The following is a 27,923-nucleotide window of genomic DNA, read 5'->3' on the forward strand; positions in this document are numbered from 1 at the left end:
ATTAGTTTGGGAAACAAAAAATATTTGTAGTGTGCTAGTGCTAAACTACGAGACCAAACGTTCTACTGAAAAAGTGATGAAAATAAAAGAACCATGCACCACTAAAACACATGTTTAATGATCAATGAGTCAAGCAGTGATTTATTGTCATGGTTGTGCCCCGCGATATACATGATTTATCGAGTACTGCAACTTCATTTAGATATGTAGCCGGACGAGCCTGTATATGTTGATGCACAGGAGGCGGGGGACCTATAATTTTGAGGGACCTGTGCGAGTCCTCACCTCATACACCCTCATCGACGATCCTATGGAACACATATCATGGGCTCCATAGAATAATAAGAGAATAGACACATGACGATATTTGTAGAGATGGTTGGGAAGTCTCTATAGAGGCAGCTACTACTCTACATAAGTTGCCTCTACAAATCAGATTTCTAGAGGTGACTAATAGTCCAACAAATCCCACGAATCATTTTCTATAAATTGCATATTGGTCAAATAACAAAATAATTGTTTTCCCAAATTAGTAATGTCCCACTAGCCAGCCTCAAATGGTCGCGGGTCATAAGTCACACGACTTTTCTAGAGATGGTTGGAAACATGATCCACCTAGCCAACCTCACATGGTCGCTATTTAAAAATGTCAATGGGGGCCCGCGATCCGCGACCCGATGGATATTTACTCTATTAAGGTATCAATATAGAGTGAAACCAGTACCCATGGGTACACAAACGGAGCAAACCCTTCACCCATTGGGTACGCGGGTATGGGGACGTTCTAGTAGTCCCCATATCCATTTACCCATGGGTGAAAAATACTCGGCTCAAAACTCCCACCAGTCCACCGGCAGCCCATACACTGAAACCCTATGTAGTGCTAGCAAAGTACTACTCTCTACTACGTGATTTGTATGGATCATGAACTATTATGGTGCTGTGACTAGTGGTTGCAGCATAAATTATTATGTTGCTATTTGCCAGGTATATGGTGAGGTGGCTATGTGACGATGCTTGTGAATTGCTACTACGTGACTGGTGCTTATGAATTGTTGATGTTTGGTGGGTACGGGTGACCCGCCGGGTCTAATTTACCCACCCGGGTATGGGTCTAGGGAAATTCCTCCACCCGTGACCGTATATGGGGATACCCGTGGTGTCATATTGTTATCACGGAGATGGGTCTAGGAAGTCCATACCCGATGGAGATTTACACATTACCAACGCTATCGCTATTGTTATAGTGGGGGATCGAACTCATGACCACTAGCCCTGCACGTAGCTCAATTGATCACTCCACACTCAAAAATCATTTTTGACTAAAGGGCATAAACATTCCCTCATATTTGCTTATCTGTTTTTAAAGTAAGTATTTGGGACCCTAAACGAACTCATATATTTATCAAGTACCACATTTTTTGTTTTGGTGTTTTTTTCATCTAACATTATTTAAAAATTTTGAATTTCAAATATATATGAGAAACACAACCTAAGTTTCCTTGCATAAATGATTTAAATAAAAAATTGTCAACAAGTTAAGAAGCTCTACAAAATCTACAACTCTCGTTGTTGTCGTTTCTCCATGTGATGTTCTTTGAAAATTTTAAATTTCAATATATGAGGACTTCAAACTAAATTTAAGACCATAGTTATTTTAAATAAAAAAAATTCTGAACTGCAATGTTTTATGTGTTTTGAAATCTAGAAATTTATTTTTTGACATTTCTAAGGTCATTTAATAAACTAAAAGAATTATACTTTAAAATATAAGAACTTCAAATAAAATTTGCAGGATTTAAATGATTTTAAATAAAAAGATTGTCAACAATAAAGTCATAGATCTCTTTGAGCTATATAATTTTAGTGTGCTCTATCTATTTTTAGAGACGGTCATAGATCTAGCTATCTCTAGAAATCAATTTTCAGAGACAGTTCTATATCTAGTCGTCTCTAAACACAGATCGGGGCTGTGGAGGCAGAGGGCGAGCAGCCACGCGAGGCCGTCATTCACTAACGGCTGCCGATGGGTAGAGTCGAGCTTGAGGCTAAAGATGAGCAACGGGCTGGCCCGGCACGGCCCGGCACGGGCCCGTATGGCCCGCGTGCAGTCGGGCCGTGCCTCCACAGCTCATCGTGCCTGCCTGACGGCCTAGGCACGGCCCGTGGGCCGATTTTCATGCCGGGCCGGCCCGAAAGGCACGAAGCCCAATAGTGCTTCGAGCCGGCCCATGGCCCAATATATGAAAAACACCAAATTTAATACAAAATTTAACAAAGCATAAATACATTATATTCAAGTCACATACATTAATACTTCACAATTCACATAACACAATATACTCTCAGATTATATTTTACTTGCCAAAAGTCACAAGTTTCAAAAGTCATAGAACCTGATACTTCAAGTTTCACAAATTTCCTGATACCGTGCCGACACCGTGCCTGCTGTTAAAAGCGTGTCGTGCCGTGCCGCCCGCGGGCCGAGGGGTCGGCCCAAGCACGACCCGCAACGTGCTTCGGGCCGGCCCGGGCCCAGTTAGGATCGGACCGTGCCGTGCTCGGGCCGGGTCAAATGACCGTGCTTTGGGCCGTGCCTTTGGCCCGCGGGCTGCATGCTCAACTTTACTTAAGGCCAGTGAAATAAATAAATCAATACATTATAACTTCACAAATAGTTTATACACAAGCATAAGAATCATGTGAGCTAACTACCGTATGTGTGAGCTAATAGGTGGATTCGTTCACACAACCAGTAGCGAGCTATATTATTTGTCTTGGTCCAAGATACAAAGATGAAAGATAGGAAAGCTACCACCAATTTGGTGCTGACCTCCGGCATCAAGGGCGTGTCAGGCTCAGCCCCTGCCCGTGGCGTTGCCTGCGTGCGACAGGAACTGGGCAAACGCAGCGCGCGACGAACCGCCATCCTTCCATGCCATTGCCGCACCTTCCTTGTGCTTGGACACCCGTGCCCTGAGCAGCTTGCCTTCTTCCGACTCCATCACCAACGTCACCTTGGCCTCCACCTCCTCGGCCTTCACCAGTCCCTGCTGCCAACCGACCAGCTCCACCCCGACTCCATATTCCTCCACCATGAACACCTTGTTCATCTTCTGCTCCGCGTACAGAGGCCAGCAGAGCATCGGCACCCCCGCGATGATCCCCTCCAGCACCGAGTTCCACCCACAATGCGTCACGAACGCCCCTGTCGCCGCGTGGTGGAGCACCTCCACCTGCGGCGCCCACAGCTTGACGACGCGGCCGCGACCGCCGGTCCTCTCCAAGAAACCCGCGGGCAGAAGCGCGTCGAGGTCCGGGTCCGCGCGGGAGTCGAACGGCTTCTCCGGGTCGTCGTGGGGAGGCGCGCGCACCACCCACAGGAACCGGTGGCCGGACCTCTCCAGGCCAGTGGCTATCTCCTTTAGCTGCTCCTCTGAATGGTTGCCGGCGCCTGTGCTTCCAAAACAGAGAAACACTACGCTCTGCTCCGGCTGCTCGTCGAGCCATGCCAGGCACTCGTGCTTCTTCTCTGTTCCCTGGCTGCCCTTACCGGTGACCAACGGCCCGATGCAGTACACCGGAGGCATTTTCGGGAAACTCCGTGGATCGCTGAGGGCTGACACCGCACGAGGCTCGATGGATGCAAACGTGTTCACTAGTATTCCATTGGCTTCTTGTATTCTGCGAAACATGTTCACCGTTGCCTTGAGAGTGGCACTCCCTGGATCGTCGAGCATTTCAGCATTGAGATGGGAAGCTGGCATAGGTGGCACGCCATGGATGTTTAGAGGCGCGTCTCCTAGCTCCCCGAAACTTGGCTGCTGCCCTTCTGAATGAAGTGATGCAGCCTGGACGGACACGGCAAGGGCGGAGGCATTCGGGGGGAAGAAGGCGTAAGCCGGGATGCCGAGCTTGGTGGTGACGTCGAGCACCTCGATAGACAGCATGTCGACGATCAGGGCGTGGACGCTGCCAGGAGGCATGGAGAGGAGGAAGTCGTGGAGGTGCTGGCTGTAGCGGCCCACGATTTCCAAGTACCTGACGATGAACTCCGAGTCGTGGACAAAGGTGCATGGAGAGTCCTCGGTCCTTGGCAACACGTGGAAGACCACGGACGGCTTGGAGGCGGCGACACGGTCGATGACGGCGGCCAAGGCGATATCTCCTTTCTCAGTGGGGTCGATGAACGGGACCACGACGGCGTAGCCCTCCTCCAGAAGGACGTCGGCGAGCTGCAGCATGGGGACGAAGTGGCTGACGGCGAGGCCGGGGTACAGGACGACGGTCTTCTTCATCGCAGCTTAGTTTTTGGTCTCTCGTGGCTACCTGTGCAGAAGTACATGCAGTTGCTTCTGATGCTGGGGAATTGGATCTGGGGGGTAGCCCGAGTTCTTGATATATGGGGGATATGGAATGGAGAACGGTGTTGTGGAGGGCTAGAGGCAAGGAGCAAGGAAACAGTAGCCTCCATTATTGTTGATTGCTAGAGCAAGGAAACAGTAGCCTCTGTTATTGTTGATTGCTAGGGATGAAAACGGATCATATCCGCTGATATCATCAATATCATATTTGTTTTCATATTTTTGATCGGATTCAGATTTGGATAATTTCAACCATGTCGGATAAGATACGATTGAATGTTGACATCATAAATATATGATTTAAGTGTTTAGATACGGATACAGTGTTGGATGTTGAATATTCAAACTCAGATACGGACAGAGCTAAATTCCTCTAAACGAATTCGGTATCGCATACGGTCAAAAAATATCCGTATCATTTTGATTCACCTTGATTGCACACTGCTAGGGCGGCATTGCAGTGGCCATTGTCAGCGCTCACTATCACAATGACTTCCTTGTTTCTGTCATAAATTGGTGGCGGTGCAAGCCATAATTTGCATGTTCATCACGTGTCTGTGTTTGTGGTCACGGTTGCAACTACGACATTGCAGTTACTCGAGTCCACGTTACATTCACGATTTAGTTGATCGGTCATTCTCTTAAATAGTGGAGGAGCTTCAGGGACGCGGTTTTTTACCTTAAGGGTATATGCTCTCACTCTCTCATCTATTGGATTCGCTTTGAGAAGTGTGCAAACACACATCTCAAAGCAGTTTTGCATTGAGATGTGTGTTTGCACACTTCTCAAAGCGAATCCAATGGTTGAGAGAGTGATGGCATATGCCCTCAAGGGCAAAATAAACTTACCCGGAGCTTCAGCCTAAATCAAACATATATGAATCGGGTCATATATATTGTCACCAATCCGTCGGGATTCAGAAAAGTTCTGTCAGTACACATATGCTGAACATTTGTTATCTAAACTGTTCACATAGCGTATTGAGATATATGACATCCAAAACAGTATGGTTTTACATTGAGTAGTGTGTGTAGCACGAATCTCAAAGCAGTTTTGAACGGTACAGATAGCACATACTGAGCATGTACATGCTATGTGACATTATTGAAAGAGTAGAGTATTCGGAATAGAGAGATTAGAACACACAGAATAGGGTTGGGTTCATAGTTTTGTTCATTTATATACTTAGATGTCCAATTAATGAAAATTTGTTATCTTAAAAAAATCCGATTAGAGCATCTCCAAGAGATTAGCTAAAAATATTAGCCAAATTTACTGATTTAGCTACTCTTTAAAATAAATTTGATAAAAATATATTAGAGTACTCCAAGAGACTCTGTAAAGGATGGTTAGTGAGGTAGGCTATCCAAAAATAGAGAGCGAATAATGTGGGATGGAGGGCTATAAAATTTAAAGAGTCATTTACAGAGTCTATTAGATACGTTTTTCCGTCAACAATAACTAAATTTACCTTTAGAAAATGATTAAGCTAATCCCTTGAAGATGCTCTTACAAGGGCCTAACCGCCTACAACAGATGTCTTCCAACTGATGTCAACCCAACAGACTCAAACGTGCCTCCATCAGCCACATCGGTATTCTGTTGTCGGACACGCAACAGTGCAACACAGCTTCACTGAATAACATATAACTTCTTGTTTTACGCGTATCTTTTTTTGTTTTTCAAATATCTATACCAAACATATAGGATCATGTGGAGAGTTTCTTTAAACGATATCTAGAGAGTTTTTGTTTTTGATGTTTCTAAGAGTACTATCGGATCATCTGGAGTCATTTGTGATGATCATTGCGGGATTCATCTAGTAGTGTGATGAATGAAATAATGTCCATCAATACATAATTTTATTTTTATTGTTTCATATATAGGATACTCAAAGCATTTAATATATGTGATGCATGATTGATTATTAAACGATTAATTATCAGGTGAGACGAAACTTTTGGGCCGCCTAGCCCGGCCAGGCACAAGCTCGAATAAGCACAACCCAGTCCTATAGGATTATAGGTACGACACATCGCCGCTTGCCCTGACGAGGTCCGTTCTAGACTTTAGGCAAGTGAGTTTTTATGGCCTTGTTTACTTCCAAAAACTTTTGCAAAATATGAATAGTAGCACTTTCGTTTGTATTTGATAAATATTATTCAATTATAAACTAACTAGGCTCAAAAGATTCGTCTCGTCAATTCCGACCAAACTGTGTAATTAGTTTTTATTTTCATCTATATTTAATACTCCATGCATACGTCTAAAGATTCGATGTGACAGGGAATCTGAAAAAAATTTATAAAATTTTTGGGAACTAAACAAAGAAAACTATCGGTGCTTCTTGGTATCATTGCTCCCAATAAAGGCTCATATGGTGACGTGTCTTACGTATCACTCATTGATAGAGGGCACTAGGGCCTTGTTTAGTTCCCTGAAAATTTTGCAAAATTTTTCAGATTTTCCGTCACATCAAATCTTTAGACGCATGTATGAAGTATTAAATATAGACAAAAATAAAAACTAATTGCATAGTTTGGTTGAAATTGACGAGACGAATCTTTTGAGTCTAGTTAGTACATGATTGGATAATATTTGTCAAATACAAACGAAAGTGATACTATTTCTATTTTGCAAAAATTTTTATAACTAAACAAGGCCTAGGTAAATTTTGTATGTTTGCCACCACACTTTTAGGTGCCAGCAGCCACACCGATCTTGGACAACCTTTATTGAGCAGTGTAGCTTCTTACCGGTAAGCTGACCATAGCATGTTGTAAGTACTCTAGAAGAGAAATTTAAATATGCTGAATTGATATAATTGCCAGTATACATATTATTTATTGATAATATTATTATAAAGGAAAAAAATCTGATCTATAGATGAGCTTGTTCCTAGTTATTAATTGTTTCTTTTTGGATAATGATAATAGATTGCTACGAGAGAGGTATACAATTAAAGAATACTAAAAGAATTCTCTGTGTTTTGCTACGAAAATTAGCGATGTCCTCTCATATTGTTATTGTGGAGCATGAAGTATTTGAAACAATTACTATCTCCAACAATCATCACCCAAAATACAAGACCCATTTGTCCTTTGGTAGCGCTACAGGTAAAATGTTCTATACCTATTTTTAGTCTTCTCAAACAACAAGACCTAAAAGATAACACTCTTTGCAAATGGGTCTCGAGGAGAGAGGATACCCAAATTTGGGTTATGTCTCTTCTGATACCCAAAATGGGTCTTATGTATGGATACTCTGTGGAGGCTATAGGTATTGTGTTGGAAACTCATTTTAGGTTTGGTTCCCAAACGAGTCTCCTGTTCGAGACAGCCTTAGGTATGGTTTAGAAAAGTAAGCAACAATGTATTGAACAACTTGGAAATTACTATAAGCGCTCTTCAGTCTCATGCAAAAAAGACCAGAAATATTAAAATGTAAGACATACATTTTCTAAGATTATGAAGATATATTCTTGAAGTAACTGATAAACATGGGGAAAGAGATAGGAAAGTGTAAATCAAACTAAAGCAATACATCATCCAGTAGACTCCATGAATAATAATAAAGACATATATATAATGATGATATTACGTGAATTCGAATGAACCTTCATCCGCCGGTGATTGAACATGGAAAGAAAAATTGGACGCGTGCCCATGGCAACTATACGGTCGATTGCCATTCACACGGTAACTCAAGCTCAGCCACGACATCTAGGTGGACGATGGTGAGCGGCCATCGGAGGTCGTGGCCACAGGCTTCATGGCGGGGTTCTCATGCCGGCCATTGCATAGCGCCGAGACCACGCCGGCGGCCAGCTTGCACGGGATCTTGCAGCAAAACGGTAGCTGATGCGGCGGCTTGCTGCTATCTCGATCCCGATGGACAGAACCCTACACGACGATGACGTATGACCTTGCATGGTACGGTGCACGGACACTGCTATTTGTGACTTTATTAATTTATATTTGTGGTTTGCGACACAGCAGCTGACAAACAAAGAAAATTGCAGCAGCCAAGTAGCAACTACTGCCTCTGTTTTAAATAGGAGACCTACTAGGAAATCCAAATTTAAAATAGGTCTCCAACACGATAACTATAGTCTTCAACAGAGTACATATACGCAACACCTTATTTTAAGTATCAGGAGAGGCATAACCCAGTATCCTCTCTCTTTGAGAGTGTTGATCTTCTTATTGGAAAAGACTAAAAATAAATATTTAACCGTTTACCAATAACACTATACAAATGGGCACGTGCCGAGAGTGAGAGCGCGAGAGGGGCAATTTTGTTGCCTAAGGGCGGGCATGTGCTCTTAGCACATAGACAACTAAATTTACATTAAAAAATATACATGTCCACATCAGATTCACATTGGGAAGTGTGGATTATGTGGTCCATATGCTAAGGACACGTGCCTTAACGGCACATTTTACTTTCTCCTGTTTGCCATCGCAACCACGCGGACACTACCACGGCCCACTAAAAGACTATTGTGCAGTGGCGTGTAGTGGGATGCACGCACTGCCATCTACTATCCTCCAAATCAAGGACGACAATAACCATTCGTGTCTTCAGCAGATGCATATGCTCGCTATCTTTCATAACGCATCGCTATTCACCCTCTCCCTAGCGAAAATCATGGTTACTGTACCAAACCGTCTGAGGGTTATTTGAACGGTTTTAAAAAGTTTAGGAGATAAAACATGCTCCAATTTTAAAGTTGAGGAGTTAAGTAATCTATCCCCATAGTTGGAGGGTTGATATAGACTTTTTCCCTCTCTTTTATCTTTCTTAAACAATTGTAAAAAGGCTCTCTATTTCTACCTATTTAGGGCCTGTTTAGATTGGGGATGAAAATTTTTTGGGTGTCACATCGAATGTGTCGGAAGGATGTCGGGAGGGTTTTTTAGAAACTAATAAAAAAACAAATTACATAGCTCGTCAGGAAACTGCAAGACAAATTTATTAAGCATAATTAATCTGTCATTAGCATATGTGGGTTACTGTAGCACTTAAGGTTAATCATAGAGTAACTAGGCTTAAAAGATTCGTCTCGCGATTCTCAACTAAACTGTGTAATTAGTTTATTTTTTTATCTACATTTAATGTTCTATGCATGTGTCCAAAGATTTGATAGGATGGATGAAAAATTTTTGGGTGGGGAACTAAACAGGGCCTTACAACGGTAGAAAGAAAGTCAAAAGCATCATTCAAGGTGCTACGAAAACTGTTGTACATGAAAGTATCTGCTTTAAGAAAAACAGCTTCTAGCTCTACTTATTTAGTTTGTGTTTTTTTTTTCATCAGTAGAAGCTAAGAAACTGAACCGAAGCAGATTCAGTGAAGCCTTTTTTCTAAGCTGAAGCTCTCCCAGAGCAGATTCGAATCAGGCCTAGTTCGAGAACATGGAACGGGCCGAGGCCCAACCGTTTTTTAGTGTGACCCCAACTTATAATAATTTTTTTCATTTGTCCAGGAAGGAGGATTGTGGAGGACCGAGGAGCCATCCAATTCCAAACAAACCGGACCTAGGATTCCAATTTGTTGCTAAAAGAAAAAGAAAAAGAAAATATAAGAAAAGAAGCGATTCCAATTTGCGTTCCCCACCCTCCCACTAGTACTCGTCCGCCGCCTCTTTCTCGGGTCTTCTTCCCCTCTAGATCGACTGACGATAGCCGTTCGCCGAGCGGTGAAAGCCATGGAGTCGCACATGGGGCTCCCCAAGGATCGATCGCAGTTCGTTGGCCAGGCTGTGAAAGCCGTGGAATCAAGGTTGGGCCCCTCAGCCTCAAGTCGATCGCGCCTTCTTCCTCGCCGGCCGAAAGCCGCTTCGCCCGAGGCGCGCTCGTTTCCTAAATGGGTGATGTTCGACACTGAAATCTACGTCGAGGATCCCCAGTCCTTCTGCGAGGACGACCCGGAGACACCGTCAGCTAGATCCCGTGACTCCAACGGCGACGACGTTCTCGTATCCTTGCGCCTCGTCGCGCCACCAGGGGCGTCTCATCTCCGCCTTCATTACTCGAGGGAAGAGGAAGCCAAGATGTTGAACGGGACCGCGCTCGTGGCGGCTCACCTCGACTCTGTCCTCTTCCGCGTCGTGCCCCCCTCCAGCCCCATCAACCCATTCAACTCCTGGTGCTGCTACACGGACTACTTTGTCTGCAAGGCAGGTCCCTCTGGTATGTCGATCTATGGCCCTCTCCCGCCGTGCTACAAAGACGCGCAGCGGATGGCAGCGCAGGGCCATGCTCAGCGTTCGCACATGCTGGATGTAAGAGACATAGGTCTCCTGCGCCGTGGCGAGGATTTCGCTGTCGCAGACCTCAAGGTGCTCATGCCTAGAGACAGTAGTTCTGAGCCGAAGGAAGCCGAGCTCTTCAGGTATCGTTCCAATGCCCTAACCCCGCAGTGGGAGGTCAAGCGAATCCTGATCTGTCAAAGTGACGATAAGGACCATGGGCTGCGTTGGTGGACAACTGACAAGGTCGTCTCCTTTGAAGGCAACCTGTGCTGGATTGACTACCACAGGGGCATCTTGTTTTGTGACGTCTTTGATGATGATCCCCAGCTACAGTATGCTGAATTGCCTGTGGAGCCTCCCAAAGGCGATCCCACTCACCCTGAGTTTGGCAGGGCTCACCCATATGTGACACGGAGCTTATGTGTCATAGAGGGTGGCACCTTGATGTTCGTCAATGTCACACGTGCTGATGGAGAGATTGCAAGCAAACGCAAACTTGGTTCTGGTTTCACCATTACCTGCTGGTCTTTAGGGACGCCGTTGAGCTCCAAAAGTATAGGCTGGGTGAAGGAAGGTGCCATGGAAGCAGGAGAAATCTGGAGTCAGTATCCAATTTTTGATCCTCATATTCCCTGCCTTTCTCCGGAGTTCCCATTTGTAAGCCTGAATGAACACAGCATCATTTACGCATTATTGTGTGAGAGGGAATATGCTGCTGGACGAACATGGGTGCTTGTGATTGACATTAAAAGAAAGAAACTGGAATTGGTCATTCCCTATAATGATGTGAATTCCTCTTGTGAAGATACTCTGGTGTTGGAGGACATCCTCATTAATTGGCCCCTTCTGCCTAGTATGTTCTCCATGTACTTGAATTCACATGCTTCCTGGTAAGTGTTAACTATGTCATATTTATATATTATATGCATTACTGCATACTCAACTTGTGATCAGGCCCACTTGAGACATCAATGGTGTTTTCCAACTCCCGCATGCTATGGTACTGAGATCTTTATTCTCATCTCACATTTTGGTTTTAGCTTTGACCATAAAACACACAGGCAAAAACCATATCACTAATATATGGACAGATTGTGTGGGGATTATAGAAGCAGAAAAACAAATGAATCTATTGTTAACTACTGAACTTGTCTCCTGTTATGTAAATTAGGCTAATGTACTGTTACGTCATGCTCTGTTTTTTTGTCTTTCCTTTCCTGGAGCAGAAACATTCTATGCTTCCAGATGATAGATCCTGCCATTTGCATCCGTGGAGAGTTGGTTTCATATTTATCTTGATTGGGGTTTGCATTCATTGAGCATGTTGCCATGGGACTTCTTTGAATGATCATATGGGAACTTTGGAGGGGCATAATAAACCAGACTTAAGAAATAATTTTAGAGCCATCACCACCTAGGCTCCACACAGTAAAAAAAAATTAAAGGTGTTCAAAATAAAATGTTTGACAATTTTTCATAACAACCTGTATAGTTTTCTTAAGAGTTTGGAGCAAGGAAGCACGGGAGCGCAGGAGTGCTATGTGTTTCCCTGTGATGAGTTATTATAGAAATATTTAAAAGCGGATGTCATGTAGTAGTACACCCTCGAAAAGGAACCCATGAGGTTTTTACATTCAGGATTTTTTATGTTTTGACTAACAGTTAGTTCAATGATATACTGGTTTGAAATGGTACTATTAGAATTGTGTTTCGAACTATGTTTCAAATGACCATAACAGTTCTGGATAGAAGGCTGCAGATGCCAAGTCGAACCTGCTTAATAAAATAAACAGTAGGGGTACAAAACTATCAGTTTACCATTGAATCTTTGTATCTATAATGTCGTTTCTGGTTAAGCATGTTAGATATCAATCTTCTGTTTGCATGGTGATCATTGGCCACCAACTTCATGACCTTGTTAGATGTGATTATGTGTAGGGTATGTACTCATTTTGATGTGATTCGGGCCTCGTTTAGTTACACCCAAAAACCAAAAACTTTTCAAAATTCCCCGTCACATTGAATCTTGTGGCACATGCATGCATTAAATATAGATAAAAAATAACTAATTGCATAGTTTGCTTGTAATTTGCGAGACGAATCTTTTGAGCCTAGTTAGTCCATAATTGGATAATAATTGCCAAATACAAACAAAAGTGCTACAATAGCCAATGCCAAAAAGTTTTTGGATCTAAACAAGGCCTCAATATGGGGTTGGTGATTAGTGCACAAATAAATTTTGATATGGAATCTCATTGTAAGCTTGCATTGCAGGAAGACTCATGTGCTGAATATGGCGCATCTGGCGTATAATGCATCTTCTCGCCATCAACTATGATGCTCAGGGCGGTCTAGGATTGGAATGAAGGCCTGGAAATATTTCTATTTTCGCAACTATGTTTCAGTTAACAGGTTGAACGACTAAGAGTGGAACTACCGTTTGATGCTCACTGGTGATACGGGATACAGGGGTCAATAAAGGATTTAAAATATTCCCTTTCTTTTAAATAGTGCAATTTGGTTAATGGATTGGACAGCTGACATTCGATTGCCCGCTGCCTAGTTTGTTGGACATGGGCTTTAATAGCCCCATCATGAGTATGATGGTGACTTGGACTTTAGTCAAATCTCGCTTGTCATTCTTATCGGGTTAGGTAAAATGTTCACATAATCCGGTGAGTCTTTTGGTGCATCGTATGCAATTCTGTGTAATGGTGCAGGCATGTTCATTGTGTATCATTCTTCCAAGCCTATATCTGCTAGGAAATATGGAAGACATGCGAGGCCGTAAACATGCTAGCGGGCTGAAATTCACACCTTGTAACCACACTAATCAATACTAACATTCAACGAAAAATCAACAAATCAACCTGCTCCAATCCAATCTGTCGTCTACAGAAACCAACTCATCCTGACCTTAATGTCAGCCCATACGGTACCAAACTTAATTGTGATCCATGGCTTATGTTCAGCGCCAACTTGTGTGAACGATCCTTCAGCTATCCACATGTCAGCAGAAACGATCCGTCAGCTGTAAACTTGGGGTACTAAAAGTGAGCTACAACTTGTGACTGCAGATGCCACTGTACATCATGCTCATGTTCAGCGCCAAACGCAGAAGAAACAAAACAAAGATAGCTCCCAGGAATCAGTCCCCCAGCTAAGCAACTCCCACAGGTCACACATGAGCTCCTACTATTCACACATGCGAATCTCAGCCTAAACCGTACCCTAAACTCAGAACCAGTAATTTTCCTCAAGAACTTTTTCCATATTTTCCTACAAGAAGAATCGGGCTGAAGTACCGCAAAATGTGCCGAGCAAAATTAACAGAACCTTAGATGGGGAGTGGATGCTACGATGGTGCCGATGTGGCTCCCTTCAGCTTCACCTCTAGATCCGCCGTAGCTCTTCAACAGGACGATGCCGCTGTAGCTCTTCTTGGGCTGCAGAAGCTTCTCATGGCACCTAGTTCAACGGCAGCCTGCAGGTGAGGACGACGAGGTGGATGATGCAGTGTACTGAAGGGGCTGGCGTTGACTACGCCTGGAGCTGCAGGACAACCTCGCCGGAAGTCATGGAGGGCGGCGGCGTGGGGGTGGAGGCAGAGTCTAGAGCAGTAAGCCAGTAACCATCCCGCCTGAGGGCTCGGTCCGATTGTGTTCATTACATGAACAATGTATATGGCCTTGTTTAGTTCCAAAAAAATTTGATTTCTCTGCAGCACATGCATAGAGTATTAAATATTGACGAATAAAAACTAAGACGAAAGTATTATAGTACTCAAAATTCAAAATTTTTGCTAACTGAACAAGGCCTATGTCAGAAAGTAACATGGGCTAAACGTCGATTTCGCATGCCCTCGTTACAGTGGATTCAACTTTGATTTCACGTGCCCTCTTTATATAAACTATGTACAATTTGTTATCGCAGAGAAACAAAAGTATTCTGTCTTGATCTACCACGACCTCTGCCAGACCATATTCGATCCACAGACAATTAGTCAGAAATTTCTGATCCAAGTGATATAACCCCAGAAATCAGTACGAGCGTAACCCAGCCACCAGTGTTTGCCTTGCGTCAGAAGTGCATGCAATGTATAAAAACATCGGTCCAGATCATCAGGTATTCACGGCAAGAGAGTATTAACCGGTGGTGACTGACAACTACCAAAATTGAACAGCCTCATAAAGCTATCATGCAAGATCCACACAACTTCGTATTTCAAACATCAAACATGTATCAGTAATGCCATGCACTCCTTTCGCCTTCAAATGCAATCCAGCTCCATAATTGGAAGATCCTGATGCCAGACAAATAAAGAAATATGAGAACTCTTTATTGACCAAAACAGCCCAACGTTCAAACAACAATATATTGAGCACCTGCCCAGACTCTGAAAATCACAAGGAAAGTACAAAAGCTGGATCTCAGAAGCACAAGAAAAACTGGAAAGTACAACAATATATTTACCAGAAAATGGGGACTGGGGACTGGTGACCTAGCGCAGCTGGCAGCACTTTGCTCTGCCAGGAATACCAAACAAAAATGTCAGCTTTATAAGCACAAAAAGAACTACAAAATAAAACCTCGAAAAGTTTAGGACATACTCCCTCTTGATATCTGCATTATATGTAATCAGTTTGAAGACCACGTCTGCAGCAAAGTCACCCAAATACTTCCAGGCTGTAAGGTCAAGTACACAGTTGTTTTTCAGCATCTCCATGCCTGTTTCCTAATATAAGAAAAAAGTATTTTTATCATGTTCTTTTCTCAAACAGAAGTGTGAAAAACAAGGTCTGCGAATGATACCCTAGAATGATCTGGCGCGTGTGTAAAATAATGACGGAGCAACTTGAATGCAGCATATCCATCCTCCTTAACATACATACTCATATTCTTCTCCTCACCACCTTTAATTATCTTCTGAAAAATTGGAATTTGCCACAATTTTGCCAACCACTTTCGGTCAAAGCTGCACTTGCCCAATATCTCAATGAATTTTTGCTTTTCCTCCTTGATTAGACCATCCATCTTGAGTTTAATTAGGTATGTCAAAGCAATTCTGCTTTCAGAAGGTAGCAAGGAGAAATGGGTCTCATAACCCAATTTCATGGACTCGGTCAATGGACCCCTTGGTGTATTCTCCAATACTTGAAGCAAGTGGCTAAGATAGGCTGGTTTCTCTCCATCCAGAACTAAAATCTTACCCAACCAAAAGGAGAGCCGGCGAGAATCATTCCTTCTAGCGCTGGAGGTGGCTTGGGATCGAGGAACGTCAATAATATAAACTCTGTTCTTATCAAATCCAAAGCTATCCAAAGTAAATCTTCCATCCCAACTTCGGTTAGCAATATGTTGTGCATTCACTAACTCAATCCAATTAGTCACGGTTCGACAACAATCATCTTTCATCTTCACGGCAAACATACTGCTCAAAATCGCTACTTTCTCAAGAAGTTGATTTTCATTTCTATTGATCTTAACCATAGCTTTATCGAAGTGGTCCTTCAATGTTACACTGCAATTTAAAATATTAAAATATATCTCGATTTTAATGCAGAGATTAGTGCATGCTAAAATATATTCCAATTGTTATGCTATAGGATGTTATACTACTTCGACATCAAAAAAATAACTAATTATATACATGACTATTACAAGAATATGAGGGAGAAATGTGTTTTAACTTTTAAGGGTAAGCGGATGAGAGTTATAATGACAAACTATTGAAAACATTCAAAGAATAATATACTGAAGTTTTTACCTAATAAATGACATCAACATAGAGCCTAGACAAGATGGAATACTACTGTTCTATTTAAAGGATGTTCTTAGGGGTTGATGAAAGAGATGTTGATGTCTATATTAGAATATTTACATGTGGTTCAACTGAATCTAAGACACTTGAACTGCATCATGTTAACTTTTCTGAAAATGAAATGAACTACAAACAATCAAACAGTACAATGCACAAGCTAACTGACTTTTGAACACAATATTGAAGCATTTTACAAAGACATTGGCCAAGATATTAACATTGGTAGAACAAAGTGACTAGCAAAGTTAAACCACATTTAAACCTGGGAGATTCAACGTGCTAGGAGTGTTAAAGGTGCATAATATCTTACATGAACTCAGGCTGAAGAAATCAGTAAAATGAACTCAGTTTTGCTGACTGGTGGTGCAAGACGATGAGCAGAGTTAACAAGGAGCACAGGAAAGGAGTGAACTCATTAATTATTCTTGGGGCCTGGATTATTTGGAAACATAGGAATGCATGTGTTTTTGAGGGGGCTTCTCCGTTGGTTAGCATGATTTGGAGTGAGCTAAAGAACGAGCACAGCCTCTGGTGCATGGCTGGGGCAAAGAAGCTTCAAGGGCTAGGGCTGGTGCTTGCAGACTAGGTCCTTTAGCTAAGGTCGAATCGTATTTGTTCGCTGTGTGTTTAAACCATGACTCTGTGTACTAGCCTCACTCATACCTGGTCCCCGTACGAGTGAGGATTCTGTTGGGGAGCCAACCTATTTTTCATCTCTATAATACGATGAAACGCAGCTCTCCTGCGTTTTTTTAAAAGAAATAGAAAAGAAAGCTTACAGTAATAATCAAATGGGAGCTTTTCAAGAGGGCACTACAGAAATAACGATTCCATCATAGGTACATAAAGTTTGAATTTCAATGTGGAATGCAATCAACGAAGTGTAAACATTGTTATGCAGGCTTCAGGAATAAACTTTATATAGCACAATTTGTATGGAGCTGTCATGAGGGAAATTCAACACACAGGATTTGCATTATCAGATTTTTGAGATTTGGTGTCAAATCACACATACATTGTGAAGGGATTACATTTTCTAAAGCCACTGTGTTAGACCATTTTCTCCTTTTGTTCCAGAGGAACACATGTGTGCATAATGGGGTTGGGAGTGTGTACTGTGTTGGGTGACTGGTGTTGTACATTTGGGTTCTCTTTCTTCTTAATGAACTGACGCACAGCAGCAACTCTCCTGTGTGTTTGAAGAAAAAAAGGATTACCTGACCTTTTGCTGGAGTTATTTGTTGGTCACTTTGGTTTATCAGATATAGGATGATGATGTGCTAAAAAGTAGGTTTCTCACCCCCACTGATGCCACCTATATTGTTATCTTAGTGCAGAAATGTAGTGCTCTGTTAAAAACACTTTAGCATTTCAGGGATTGCACCATTTTACAGCACGTTGCATTAGGGATAGCACAGAACATGTTCAGGGGTTTACATCACCCAGACAGACTGGAAGAATTCCACATGCCACATTACAAAAAGGTTCATAGAATTCCAATGACAGTCGCTACCTAACAGTATCAGATTTAAACATGACACCAAACAAAAAGTGAGTAACAGCACAGTTGTTTATTCTATGTGCAGGAGGGCCTCAAACAGTTCTAGCGCTTTGTTAAAATTGGAGGACCAAACAAAGGTGGACTGGTTGGTGAACACACTCAAAAATAAAACGTGGGAGCTGAATAAGCAAGCATAACCTGTTTCTCTAGTGATGCCGTTATCCAATGCTGCCAGAGCCCAGGGTCAGCAACCAAGTAAAGAAATGACTTTAGGAGCTTGGCCCAAATTCTAAAACCTTTTGCAGGAAATTTGAACAACCATTGCCACATAAAAGTAATGTGGAAGTTCTAGCAGGCAAGAAAATGGCAATACAAATGATATTTGCCAAGTGAATGATAGCAACAGTGTCCTATACATTTTAGTTAAGAGGTAACAAGGACTATATCTGATAGTACAATTGACATTGACACAGAAGTTAGCTAGGAAAGGTATGCTATAGAGGAATCTATCTAGACTTAGACCCTGCATGGATGGAATCCCAAATTGTGCAGACCCTAAGTCTCTATCAAACATGGAATTTTGTACAGTCTAAATCAACTAAGAGCTAGGATGGTTTATCCGTAACCAAACCAAAACTATTGTGTTCCCTTTCGGCTCAGTGATTTGTCCAAATGCAAAACATCGATGTGCACAATCTTGACCAAAGACAGAGAACGAAAAAAGATTGTAGATTTGTATGCAACTTACACGGATGGTTCAGTGACTTGTCCCAATGCAAAACATCGATGTGCACAATCTTGACCAAGGACATAGAACAAAAAAATTTATAGATTTGTATGCAACTTACATGGATGGTTCCTTCAGTTGACGATTGAACTGCTTCATCCAATCAATAAATTCGTTTTCTGTTCCAGTTGGATTGACAATTTGCCACATATCAAGCCTTTCTTGCTGCAAGAAGGGACCGATTAGATAAGCATTAGTCTATATAAACAGTAGAATAGTAAACAGGAAAAGGATATGTTGTCAATAGACATTACCCATTCATTAATCATCGGATCATTAGGTTGCACATCCAGATGGTGCGCGAATGATTTTTTATCAAGGAGCGGACCAATTTTCCATATGTTCTCAACTCCTGTAGTAACTTAAAGTAAGATTCAGGCATACTTTAAAAGTAGGATGGGTTGAATAAAGGAAATCACCTAGGTCAACTATGGCCTTTTCTGTTCTTATATAGATATCCCTTTTCCCTTGGGATATATCTTGATAGCTCACAGGTTTGGCATAAAGGATTATAGAAAGTAACAAGCAAATCCGCCAAAATTCTTTAACTTCTTTGAGTAGTAGTCCTGCATAGTAATTTTTTATGACACAAATTTACTTAATTGTTCTGCTTCTGAATATGTTTGAAGATTAAAAAAATGGAATTAGAGGTAAGATCATCTAACCAGCAAAAATTCTTTTGACTAAGCTGCCTGATATCTCTCCGAAATTGTCTTGCAGTTTGGCTTTAATCATATCCATGCCATCATTTGACTCAACCAAAGTGAATAGCTGAGCGAAGGGTTCGCAACTTTTATGTATCAAAGCAACCTAACATAACATCATAAGATAAATGTCCCAGTATAGCTTTAAAACTGAAAATAGTTACTAATATAGATGAAGAAAGCAATAAATATACCGATTTCGAAACAGTATAGGTCAAAGGTTTTAAAGGGCCAGAATTCAATGTCTCCAGATATAAGCTGAGTACCACTTAGGATGAAACAAGCCACTGAAGCCTGCATATTAGAAATAACTCATTGTCCAAAAATGATGCGAAATTGATTCACTGCATAGTCGATATACTCAAAAAATCCCTAAAACATAAAACCATCTAGAACTGTTAGATGCATGATTGCTTTCCATCACAGTTTGCTCATGCAGCTAGCTAAAACATGTAAATAATACCTTTTCATCATTTTGATCCATATATACCGCCTCACTTAGTATCAGGAACAAGGCAGCATACATGCATATGAGTCGGTGATCAGCCTGAAAGAGATTACAGCTAAATGTTATCAAAGATAACCGAACATAATTTAAAGTCAAATATTTATCATCAGACAATATAATATTTTCACCCGCACCCTTTGATCAATATTTCCGCTGAAAACTGAATTTTCAATGGAATCCAGAAGCATACAAAATTCCTCTAGCGTTGCAATACAGGACCTGAGAAAGTTTATCAAACATCAACTTTAGTGACTACAAACTACAGAACTTTTAGATACAAGACAGATAGCCACAAACCGAGCACAGTGGTCATCAATTGGATGGTCACTATTGCCTGGAAATGTGAATACAACTCTAAAAAGTCCCATCTCTTCAATATACTTCATCGCCATCACAGGATGTTTGCTAACAAGCATCAGGCTAACCTGCATACAATACAAATCAAAACTATTATGACGATGAGTTTTCTTTGGATAAACAAAAATACATAATGATAATGACTACATCAAAATGCAAAAACAATAAGAAACCCTGATAAGGACTAGAAAAGAATCAAACCTCACGATTAATTCGTTCTCTAGAGACTCTAGAGCAAAGTTCACGTCTCAACCTGGTATCGCCTCCTGCTCTCATCAAATCCTCATCCAATGTGAAGTTTAGCTGAGATGCTGTACGTAAGTATAACATAATGGAATTGTTATTAGTTTTCAAGAATTTTTCATATTTCTCGGAGGTGACTTTCCTACAACAAATAGTATAGCAAGATGTAGAACATACCAAAATGTATTGATCGAAGAATTATAAGAGGATCTTTTAAGATGGATGACAAAGGTGGCAATGACGTTGTAATAATCAGGCGATTTTTTATGTCGTCAAAACCTTCAGGAGAAAAATGACATTGAAGAGGAAATTTCTTAAAAGAATACCATATTATAGGAACCAGTAAGTTGTGATATAAAGGTGTTGCCAACTTACCTCTGCCAGTAATATCTTGTACTACAGAATCGTTTATATTGTACACTAAGCTGTAAATAAGTTAAATGTTACTGTGGTTGGATTCAAATCAGTATTAACGACAAGCAAATTGATGTAACAATAGTACCTGTTTATCGTAAGGTCTGCATGGTATAGGTCTTCACTGTCATATGGTCTCTCCTGCATCAAAACAAGATTTATTACATTACAGCTAAATGGTGATAAGTTCACAAACTACAGTACATATTTTTTCAATTCAGAAGCTATAATGTTAAAGCACGAAACATATAATATAACAATTCATGCATACCATTACACAACTCTGTGCAGAACCTGTATACGTTCCAGCTTTAATGCCCAAAAAGTATACAGATTTCCCTGATAAGATAATGCACGGGGCACCAACCTGCTTGAGGTTCCTGCCAGAAATTGAAGAACTTAGCTTTATGGCAGACCTAATGCAGTAATACTTAAACAAGACATAATATACAAGAGTTTTTTTCCCCAGAAGTGCTGTTCCATAGTTTCATAAGTTCTTTGCTGTAGTAAAGAGCAGGTGACGCCATTAGTTAAGAATAAGCTCGCCCACAACAACATAACACTAAAGTGGAAGGGACAAGCAAAAGGGTAGCTGAGTTGGTTAGGTGGCTTGAGTAGCATTCCTCAGGTCCTCTTTTCAATGCAATGCCCAGGGCTGTCTTTTTTTTAAATGGAGGGATAAAATGGGTTAAGATGGCTCAGAACAACACGATTATAAATACCAGGGAGTTAAACTCAATATTTTGCCGAATAAAGCCTTTGGCTTTTCCTTCTCATTATATAGTGTTGAAACAAAATGAGTTATAGAATTAAATCATGAGTAATGATAGTGATGGCACTACATATTCCATCTTCTAACACTAGGCTCTATCATTGTCACAAGTAATGGTAGTGGTGATTCTATAGCTTCCATCTTCTTAGCACTAGGCTGTCATTAACATGCACATGAACACAGGGATACAGTTAGTTACTAGGTATGTATCTTTACATAAAGGGCAAGACAAACTCTCAATATTTTGGCCCTACTTACATATGCATGTCAACACCTGTAAGAAATTATGATATTCTTCAGCAGACAGAGATTCCCAGACCCAATAATTGGCTAAAAGAACATGCATGAGAAATTTCTAACATAACTTAATGATGATGATAGAGTAATCTTCTTTGGACTAGCATGGTAGATATGCATACCTCACAACAGTAATTCCAGTGGACAATAGATCAGATTCCACAAGGTACTCCATCAATTTGTCAGTGAAAATTCGAGCGGACATACCAAGAACTCCAATATAAATTCTTGTCTGGTCTTGCCCCTGAATCTGGGGAAAAACAATAAAAAGTACTAGCCAGTAAATAAAGGAACTAAATATCCCAAGCTTGCAATTAATAGAAGAAAACAGTTTTCTAATAAGGGTGCATTAATCATCTTATATATCTTACTACTGCCGTTTGGCTGGAATAAAAATAGTATCCCACATCATCGAAGTTTCATTGGGTTTTGGGATTCTAAAATTTTGTGAGTAGATAATGCTCAAAACTGATATATTTTTTTATCCAAATTATCATAATCCAAATGGATTAAAACGGGCCCATATATGCACTAAAAGGAAAGACTTCAATAGCAGTAGAGAACAACCATATGCCTGAAAAGGAAATTTTGTCTATATCTAAAATTATCCAACCGATATAGTTTCCAATATATGCCAAAACTGGTGCCCCGTTACTGAAACATAACGTTCAAATTTGGTCGCTCATGGGTCAAGAAATACCAACGCAAAACAATCTTTAGGAAAGCGTCATGTCAAAACCCGATCGAAAGTAAACCAAACCCAGACCCATCAACCATGCGCGGTGCGAACAAAAATCCTATCATCTAAGAGCAACTCCTACAGGCTGGCCAAATGCATCTGTGAAGCTATTATAGCTATTGTGGCCCAAAAAATGCTTTCCAACAGCCTTTCCATCCGGTCTTCTATTTTTCCCCACTGGCTATTCCGCAATCGTCGCTGGCCAATTTTCGCGAGCCAGAGCTGCTTGCTATCCGCGGCGCCAATCGATTCCCGCGCGCGGGCTTCGCCTCTCCCGCGCTTGCCGCGCGCCGGCCTGTCCCTTTCCCGCGTGTGCCCCTTCTCGTGCTCATCTTCTGCTTCAGATCAGGGTGTTCTGTTTTCATCTCATCTCTCCACGATGCGGATCCTCGAGGTCCTCGAAATCGTGCAGAGGCACCATGTCGCAAGCACAATCAGAAGCGGATCTGATATGTGCGAGCCATGGCCATGGGGAGCCCAATTCGTCTGAGCTCCAGTCGTTCCCCATATTCTCGGCGGCCACCTGTTGGGAGCAACAGCAGTTTCCTTCGCTGCCTTGGTTGCAAAATTCAGGGATACCTAGGCTGCGGCATGGAGTTCTTCCTCCCAATGCTTCATCTGCTGCATCAGCCCCCTTGTCTGACATGTATTCCGGTAAGATCCAAATAGCTAGATCTATTTTTTTTTTCAATGATCAGGCCAACCGAAATATATGCCTGTATGTAGGATTATCTGAAAAATAGTCTTGATAAAGTCTCTCATGCCCAGCCTGTCTATCACGATTTAATACACGGTGTCCCTCAACTGAACCACGATGATGTGGTTCATTGCCAATATCTGTTGATACTATATGGGCAGCAACAATATATAACTCATCATCATCATCCGAAGATGATGAATCCACCAATTCATTTAGTAGATTAAACTCAGCTTCAGAATCCATTACACACCTACGGCTCTAGGGCAAAGCTGTGATCAGAAACAATGACCTGATAAATTCTAAAGATGAAGCGCTCGCCAGTCGCCACCGTCGGCTGCTGCTCGGCTCTGCCACGAGCGCCCAGGCAACGAACAGCCGTAGTGCGCCGCCAAGGGTTGCTAGTCGTGCATTGGGAGCAGACCTGGCGGCGGACGTATATTGCGACTTGCGAGCCAACGTCCGGACTTGTTGCGGCCAAAGACCCCAACCGTCTTGATGAGGTGGCCCGTTTAAATATAGAAAAGGATCATATTTAGCTAGACTGCTGTGGCACGCTTCTTTTTAAGAGACTTTTCTATTTTACAAGATGGCTAAATCAAGAAATTTAGCATTTACTTTTAGCTAATCTGTAGAAGTTGCTCTAAGCGGAAATTTGGCTTCTCACCTTTGCTAGAACCCACTCGCCCAGGACCCGGAGCGTAACTTGAGGGTTACAGCGCAAGGCAACGGATCGCAACAAGTCGAAAATGGAGGCCTCCGTTGCTGTGACCCTCAAGCTGCCCGCCACGTGGCGCTCCCCATCGCTCATCCCCGTCGAAGCCGGGGGCGTGTCCGTACATCCCGCGGCGGCCATGGCGGAGACGGCCCCCAATGGTCGGAGGCCTAGGGTTTTAGCTTTTGGGCAGCTGGCGCGCTTGCGTTCGCGTGAGTGGGTGTTATATGCCGCGCCCCGCGGCGGAGAGCCTTTGCGGCTTTGCACTTTCCAATCTACTACTTGGGCAAGAGCAAATGGGTATGAGATGGGTTCAAGATGAAAATTGTTCGTGGAAATAGATTTTGAAGGACAGATGACTTAAAGAAACTAGCCCTAGAAACATTGTTGATGCGGTTGTCCTAAGCAATCAACCCGTTTTCAAGGGCTCATGGTGAACAGAACAGCTACTGGAAGAAGGTTTTCAGGGGCTATTGTCTTAATACAACCGCTACTGGAAATCCCTTTCTAAAGCTAGAATGTATTAAAATTGAACCGTCCCTAAAACTGGCTTTCAATTTCTTATATTTCCCATCATTTGAAATGTCATTTGCTCACCAAATTTCATGTATCGTGATCCAATATTTCAGCATTACCAAGTCAAATTATACATACATCAAAGTAAAGTTAATAAAGTAAACACAATTTACAAACTATTAACAATATAAATATGATGATAACAATAATAAGAAAGTCCTACTGCCCACGACGCCAAGTCTATTAAAATCAAAGTCATTGAACTTGATGCATCTCCAAGGGCTTTGCAAACAAACTTTGCATTGCCCTATTTGCAAAAAAGAGTAGAAAATACCTCTCCAATGGTTTTGCAAATAAGGTTTGCAATTTGGTTAACTTTGCAAATAGAGGTTGAGGCTTTGCATATATGCAAACCTTACTACCACTTTGCATCTACAATTTCGGCCTTCCATGTCGGACTTCGTCCCTCCCCCCCTCCCCCCGCGCGATTTCTCTACGCCCGTCCGCCCTCCCTGCCGCGCGCGCCCGCCCTCCAGCTGCCGCGCGTGCCCGCCCTCCCTACCTTTGCGATGCGCCGTGCAACGAGGATGTTCTCTGGTAACCTGGATGCCATCTGTGCCGTCCCTGTGTCTTCACGACGACGCACCGAACTGGCGGGCGGCGCGACCACGGAGACTCGCGCGCGTCCATGAACGACGACGTACGCGGCCACGGCGCGGCAACTGGCGGCGACCTGACCTGGGTGGCGACTGGCACGCACGACGTACGTCAAAATGGTGCGAAGGGAAAAAACGCGCGAGCGCGATCGGTGAAAAAAAAATCGGAGGTGAGGTCCACACTTTGGGTTTGCCAAGTTTAAATGCAAAGTCCCTTGGAGTTGGACTATTTTTAGACTTTGCAAATGAGTTTGGAACTTTGCAAACAACACCAAATGCAAAATTTATTTGCAAAATCCCTTGGAGATGCTTACATCTTCTGCGTGCATAATTTATTCTTTTCCAACGATGCCTGAATGCCAGCTTCACTCGCTAATGTGTTTTTTTTAACTAAACTGGAGGGGCTTTCACCCCTACAGCATTTATTTAAAAGGGAGTTTAGAAAATTTACAAGAAAGAAAGAAAGAAACAAAACAGGAATCGAAACCTTCCAAATCCCCCCAACAACTCGAGCAAAGCGTTGTGTGACGTGCCACCTTGCTGCACAGCCTCCAGGGCCTCTCATTCGCCGCCATTGCTCGCCCACGGAGTCGACGTCCGTCCTCCGAGTCTGCGGCGACCACCTCCCTGTCATACCCTGCCATCTCCACCCCAACTCTCGCCTCCTCCACCATGAACACCTTGTTCAGCCTCTGCTCCGCGTACAGCGGCCAGCACAGCAGCGGCACGCCTGCCGTTATCCCCTCCCGCACCGAGTTCCACCCGCAGTGGGTGACGAACGCGCCCGTCGCCCTGTGTGCCGGAGCACGTCCACCTGCGGCGCCCATGACTTGGCCACCAGCCCCCAGGCTTTGGTCCTCTCCAAGAACCCCTCTGGCAGGAGCTCGCGGAGGTCAGGTTCAGGTGGCTGATGACCATCGTCGGCATACAAGCTCGCGCCATCGCGCCGCGGGCTCCGTACCACCCAGAGGAACCTCTGCCCGGACATCTCGAGCCCAGTGGCGATCGCCTCGAGCTGCCTCTTGGAGAACGAGCCCATGCTCCCGAAGCAGAAGAACACGACGCTCTTCTCCGGCTGCGCGTCCAGCCACGAGAGGCACTCGTGCTTCTTGGCTTCTCCGCCGCCTGAGACAAGTGGCCCGACGCAGTAGACCGGCGGCGTGGCACGACCCGGGACGCACGCGCCTTCCCTGATCGCGGCCACCGCCTTGGCCTCCAGCCACTCGAACGTGTTGACGAGGATGCCGTGGCACGCCGGGACCCGCTCGAACGTGTACAGGATCTTCCTGTACACCTTGTTGTCGCGGTCGAGGGCGTTCTCGGGGAGGTCCGTGGGTATGAACGGGGGAACGCCCGGAAAGCAGAGCGGCGCGTCGCCGATGTCCCCGAAGCTGGCGCTCACCTCAGCCTGCTTGTGCGGCAAGTGCAGGCTGACGGCGAGGCTGCAGGCGCCCGACGTGTAGAAGAGGTACGCCGGCACGCCGAGTTCCGCGGCGACGTCGAGCGCGTCGATGCAGAAGAAGTCGAATACGAGCGCGCGCATGGAGGCGGCGGAGGGGGACACCGAGCGGAGGTAGTCGCGGAGCGGCGCGTTGGCGAGGCGGAAGAGAGCGAAAGGATCACGCGGCAGCTCCGGGGAAACGGTGGTGTCGGGCGGCGGCAGCGGCAGCACGTGGAAGTGGATGGACGGGTTGGCCTCAGCAGCGCGCGCGACCCTGGACGAGGCGTCCGTCGACGCGGCTGGCGGCTCGACGACGACGACGGTTACGGCGAGGCCGCGCCGCAGGAAGAGCCCGCTCAGCTCCACCATCGGCAGGAGATGGCTGACGCCGAGGCCTGGGTACAGAACCACCGTGTCTCTCATCACGCTAAACTCCGGCTGGCCGGCGGGGTAGTGTCTGCCGGGCGCGCGCGACTATATATATGTGCCGGCTCCGGCTGCATCTGTCGCATATATATGGCGGCTCTTGTGCGACGTGTGTGAAAATGACAAAATGAGAGCCCGCATGCAACAAGGAGATTTTTGGCTATTTGACGAGTCAAAGAGTGTATTTCGTGTTTTTCGAAACAATGACCTTGTTTGGTCTTATTTCTTTTATTTTTTCTTGATATCAGGTATGCGAAAGGATAGAATTACCCTTCTGCCAATTGCCAAAAAGAAAGCACGTCCACATCCTGTGCAGCTGTGCTTGTACTGAAATCAAGGCTGGCCGGCTTCGTGGGCTTCGTGGGTGGCAAATGGCCGGCCTGCATCTCACGCAGCAGTGCAGTTGGCTAGCCAGCTCCTGGCTGCAGGAGCAGCTAGTGTACACGGTGTTGCTAAAAATTTTTTAAAAAAATAGTGTACACGGCAATTTGACTAAATTTGGGCCAAAAAAAACATATGTATAATAGAAACAAAATCGAAGAAGCCAAAAATAGTGGTTTCTCTTGGCTTCACCTCATCCTACGTGGCGTTCTGTGAGGGCACATTTTAAGGAAATAGCTGTTTTGCTAAACGGTTTACCAAAATGGCTCTAGCTCCACTGATAAAGTTGTTCATGAAGCTGAAGCCCCAAAAAATAACTTCACTGGT

General features: G+C 43.5%; 4 protein-coding genes and 1 pseudogene across 5 annotated transcripts; 2 read left to right on the plus strand and 3 right to left on the minus strand.

The window, feature by feature from the left end:
• On the minus strand, positions 2,625–4,479 carry LOC8068957 (anthocyanidin 5,3-O-glucosyltransferase). The gene has a single exon (XM_002441371.2). The coding sequence runs from the start codon at positions 4,296–4,298 to the stop codon at positions 2,859–2,861; it is 1,440 nt and encodes a 479-aa protein (XP_002441416.1). The 5' UTR covers positions 4,299–4,479; the 3' UTR covers positions 2,625–2,858.
• Positions 9,943–13,248, plus strand: LOC8068958. Of its 2 annotated transcripts, none has more exons than XR_002447912.1 (2): positions 9,943–11,621; positions 12,896–13,248. XR_002447912.1 is itself a non-coding variant. In XM_021448354.1 (2 exons), the coding sequence occupies exons 1-2, from the start codon at positions 10,076–10,078 to the stop codon at positions 12,957–12,959; spliced, it is 1,500 nt and encodes a 499-aa protein (XP_021304029.1). In that variant the 5' UTR covers positions 9,946–10,075; the 3' UTR covers positions 12,960–13,248. The 2 variants fall into 2 exon arrangements, 1 of the variants encoding a protein (XP_021304029.1); XM_021448354.1 differs by having other exon boundaries at positions 9,946–11,511.
• LOC110430562 lies at positions 14,396–19,281 on the minus strand. Its single transcript, XM_021448355.1, has 7 exons — positions 19,150–19,281; positions 18,985–19,082; positions 18,792–18,895; positions 15,434–16,142; positions 15,232–15,356; positions 15,095–15,147; positions 14,396–14,924 (listed from the first exon to the last, which is right to left on the minus strand). The coding sequence occupies exons 2-6, from the start codon at positions 18,997–18,999 to the stop codon at positions 15,123–15,125; spliced, it is 978 nt and encodes a 325-aa protein (XP_021304030.1). The 5' UTR covers positions 19,000–19,082; positions 19,150–19,281; the 3' UTR covers positions 14,396–14,924; positions 15,095–15,122.
• Positions 22,649–27,787, plus strand: LOC110430168. Its single transcript, XM_021447284.1, has 2 exons — positions 22,649–23,418; positions 27,464–27,787. Exons 1-2 carry the CDS (start codon positions 23,227–23,229, stop codon positions 27,680–27,682), a joined length of 411 nt encoding a protein of 136 aa, XP_021302959.1. The 5' UTR covers positions 22,649–23,226; the 3' UTR covers positions 27,683–27,787.
• Positions 25,529–27,269, minus strand: LOC8068959 (annotated as a pseudogene).

This window comes from Sorghum bicolor, chromosome 9 (genome assembly GCF_000003195.3).
Source record: "Sorghum bicolor cultivar BTx623 chromosome 9, Sorghum_bicolor_NCBIv3, whole genome shotgun sequence".
NCBI lineage: Eukaryota > Viridiplantae > Streptophyta > Magnoliopsida > Poales > Poaceae > Sorghum > Sorghum bicolor.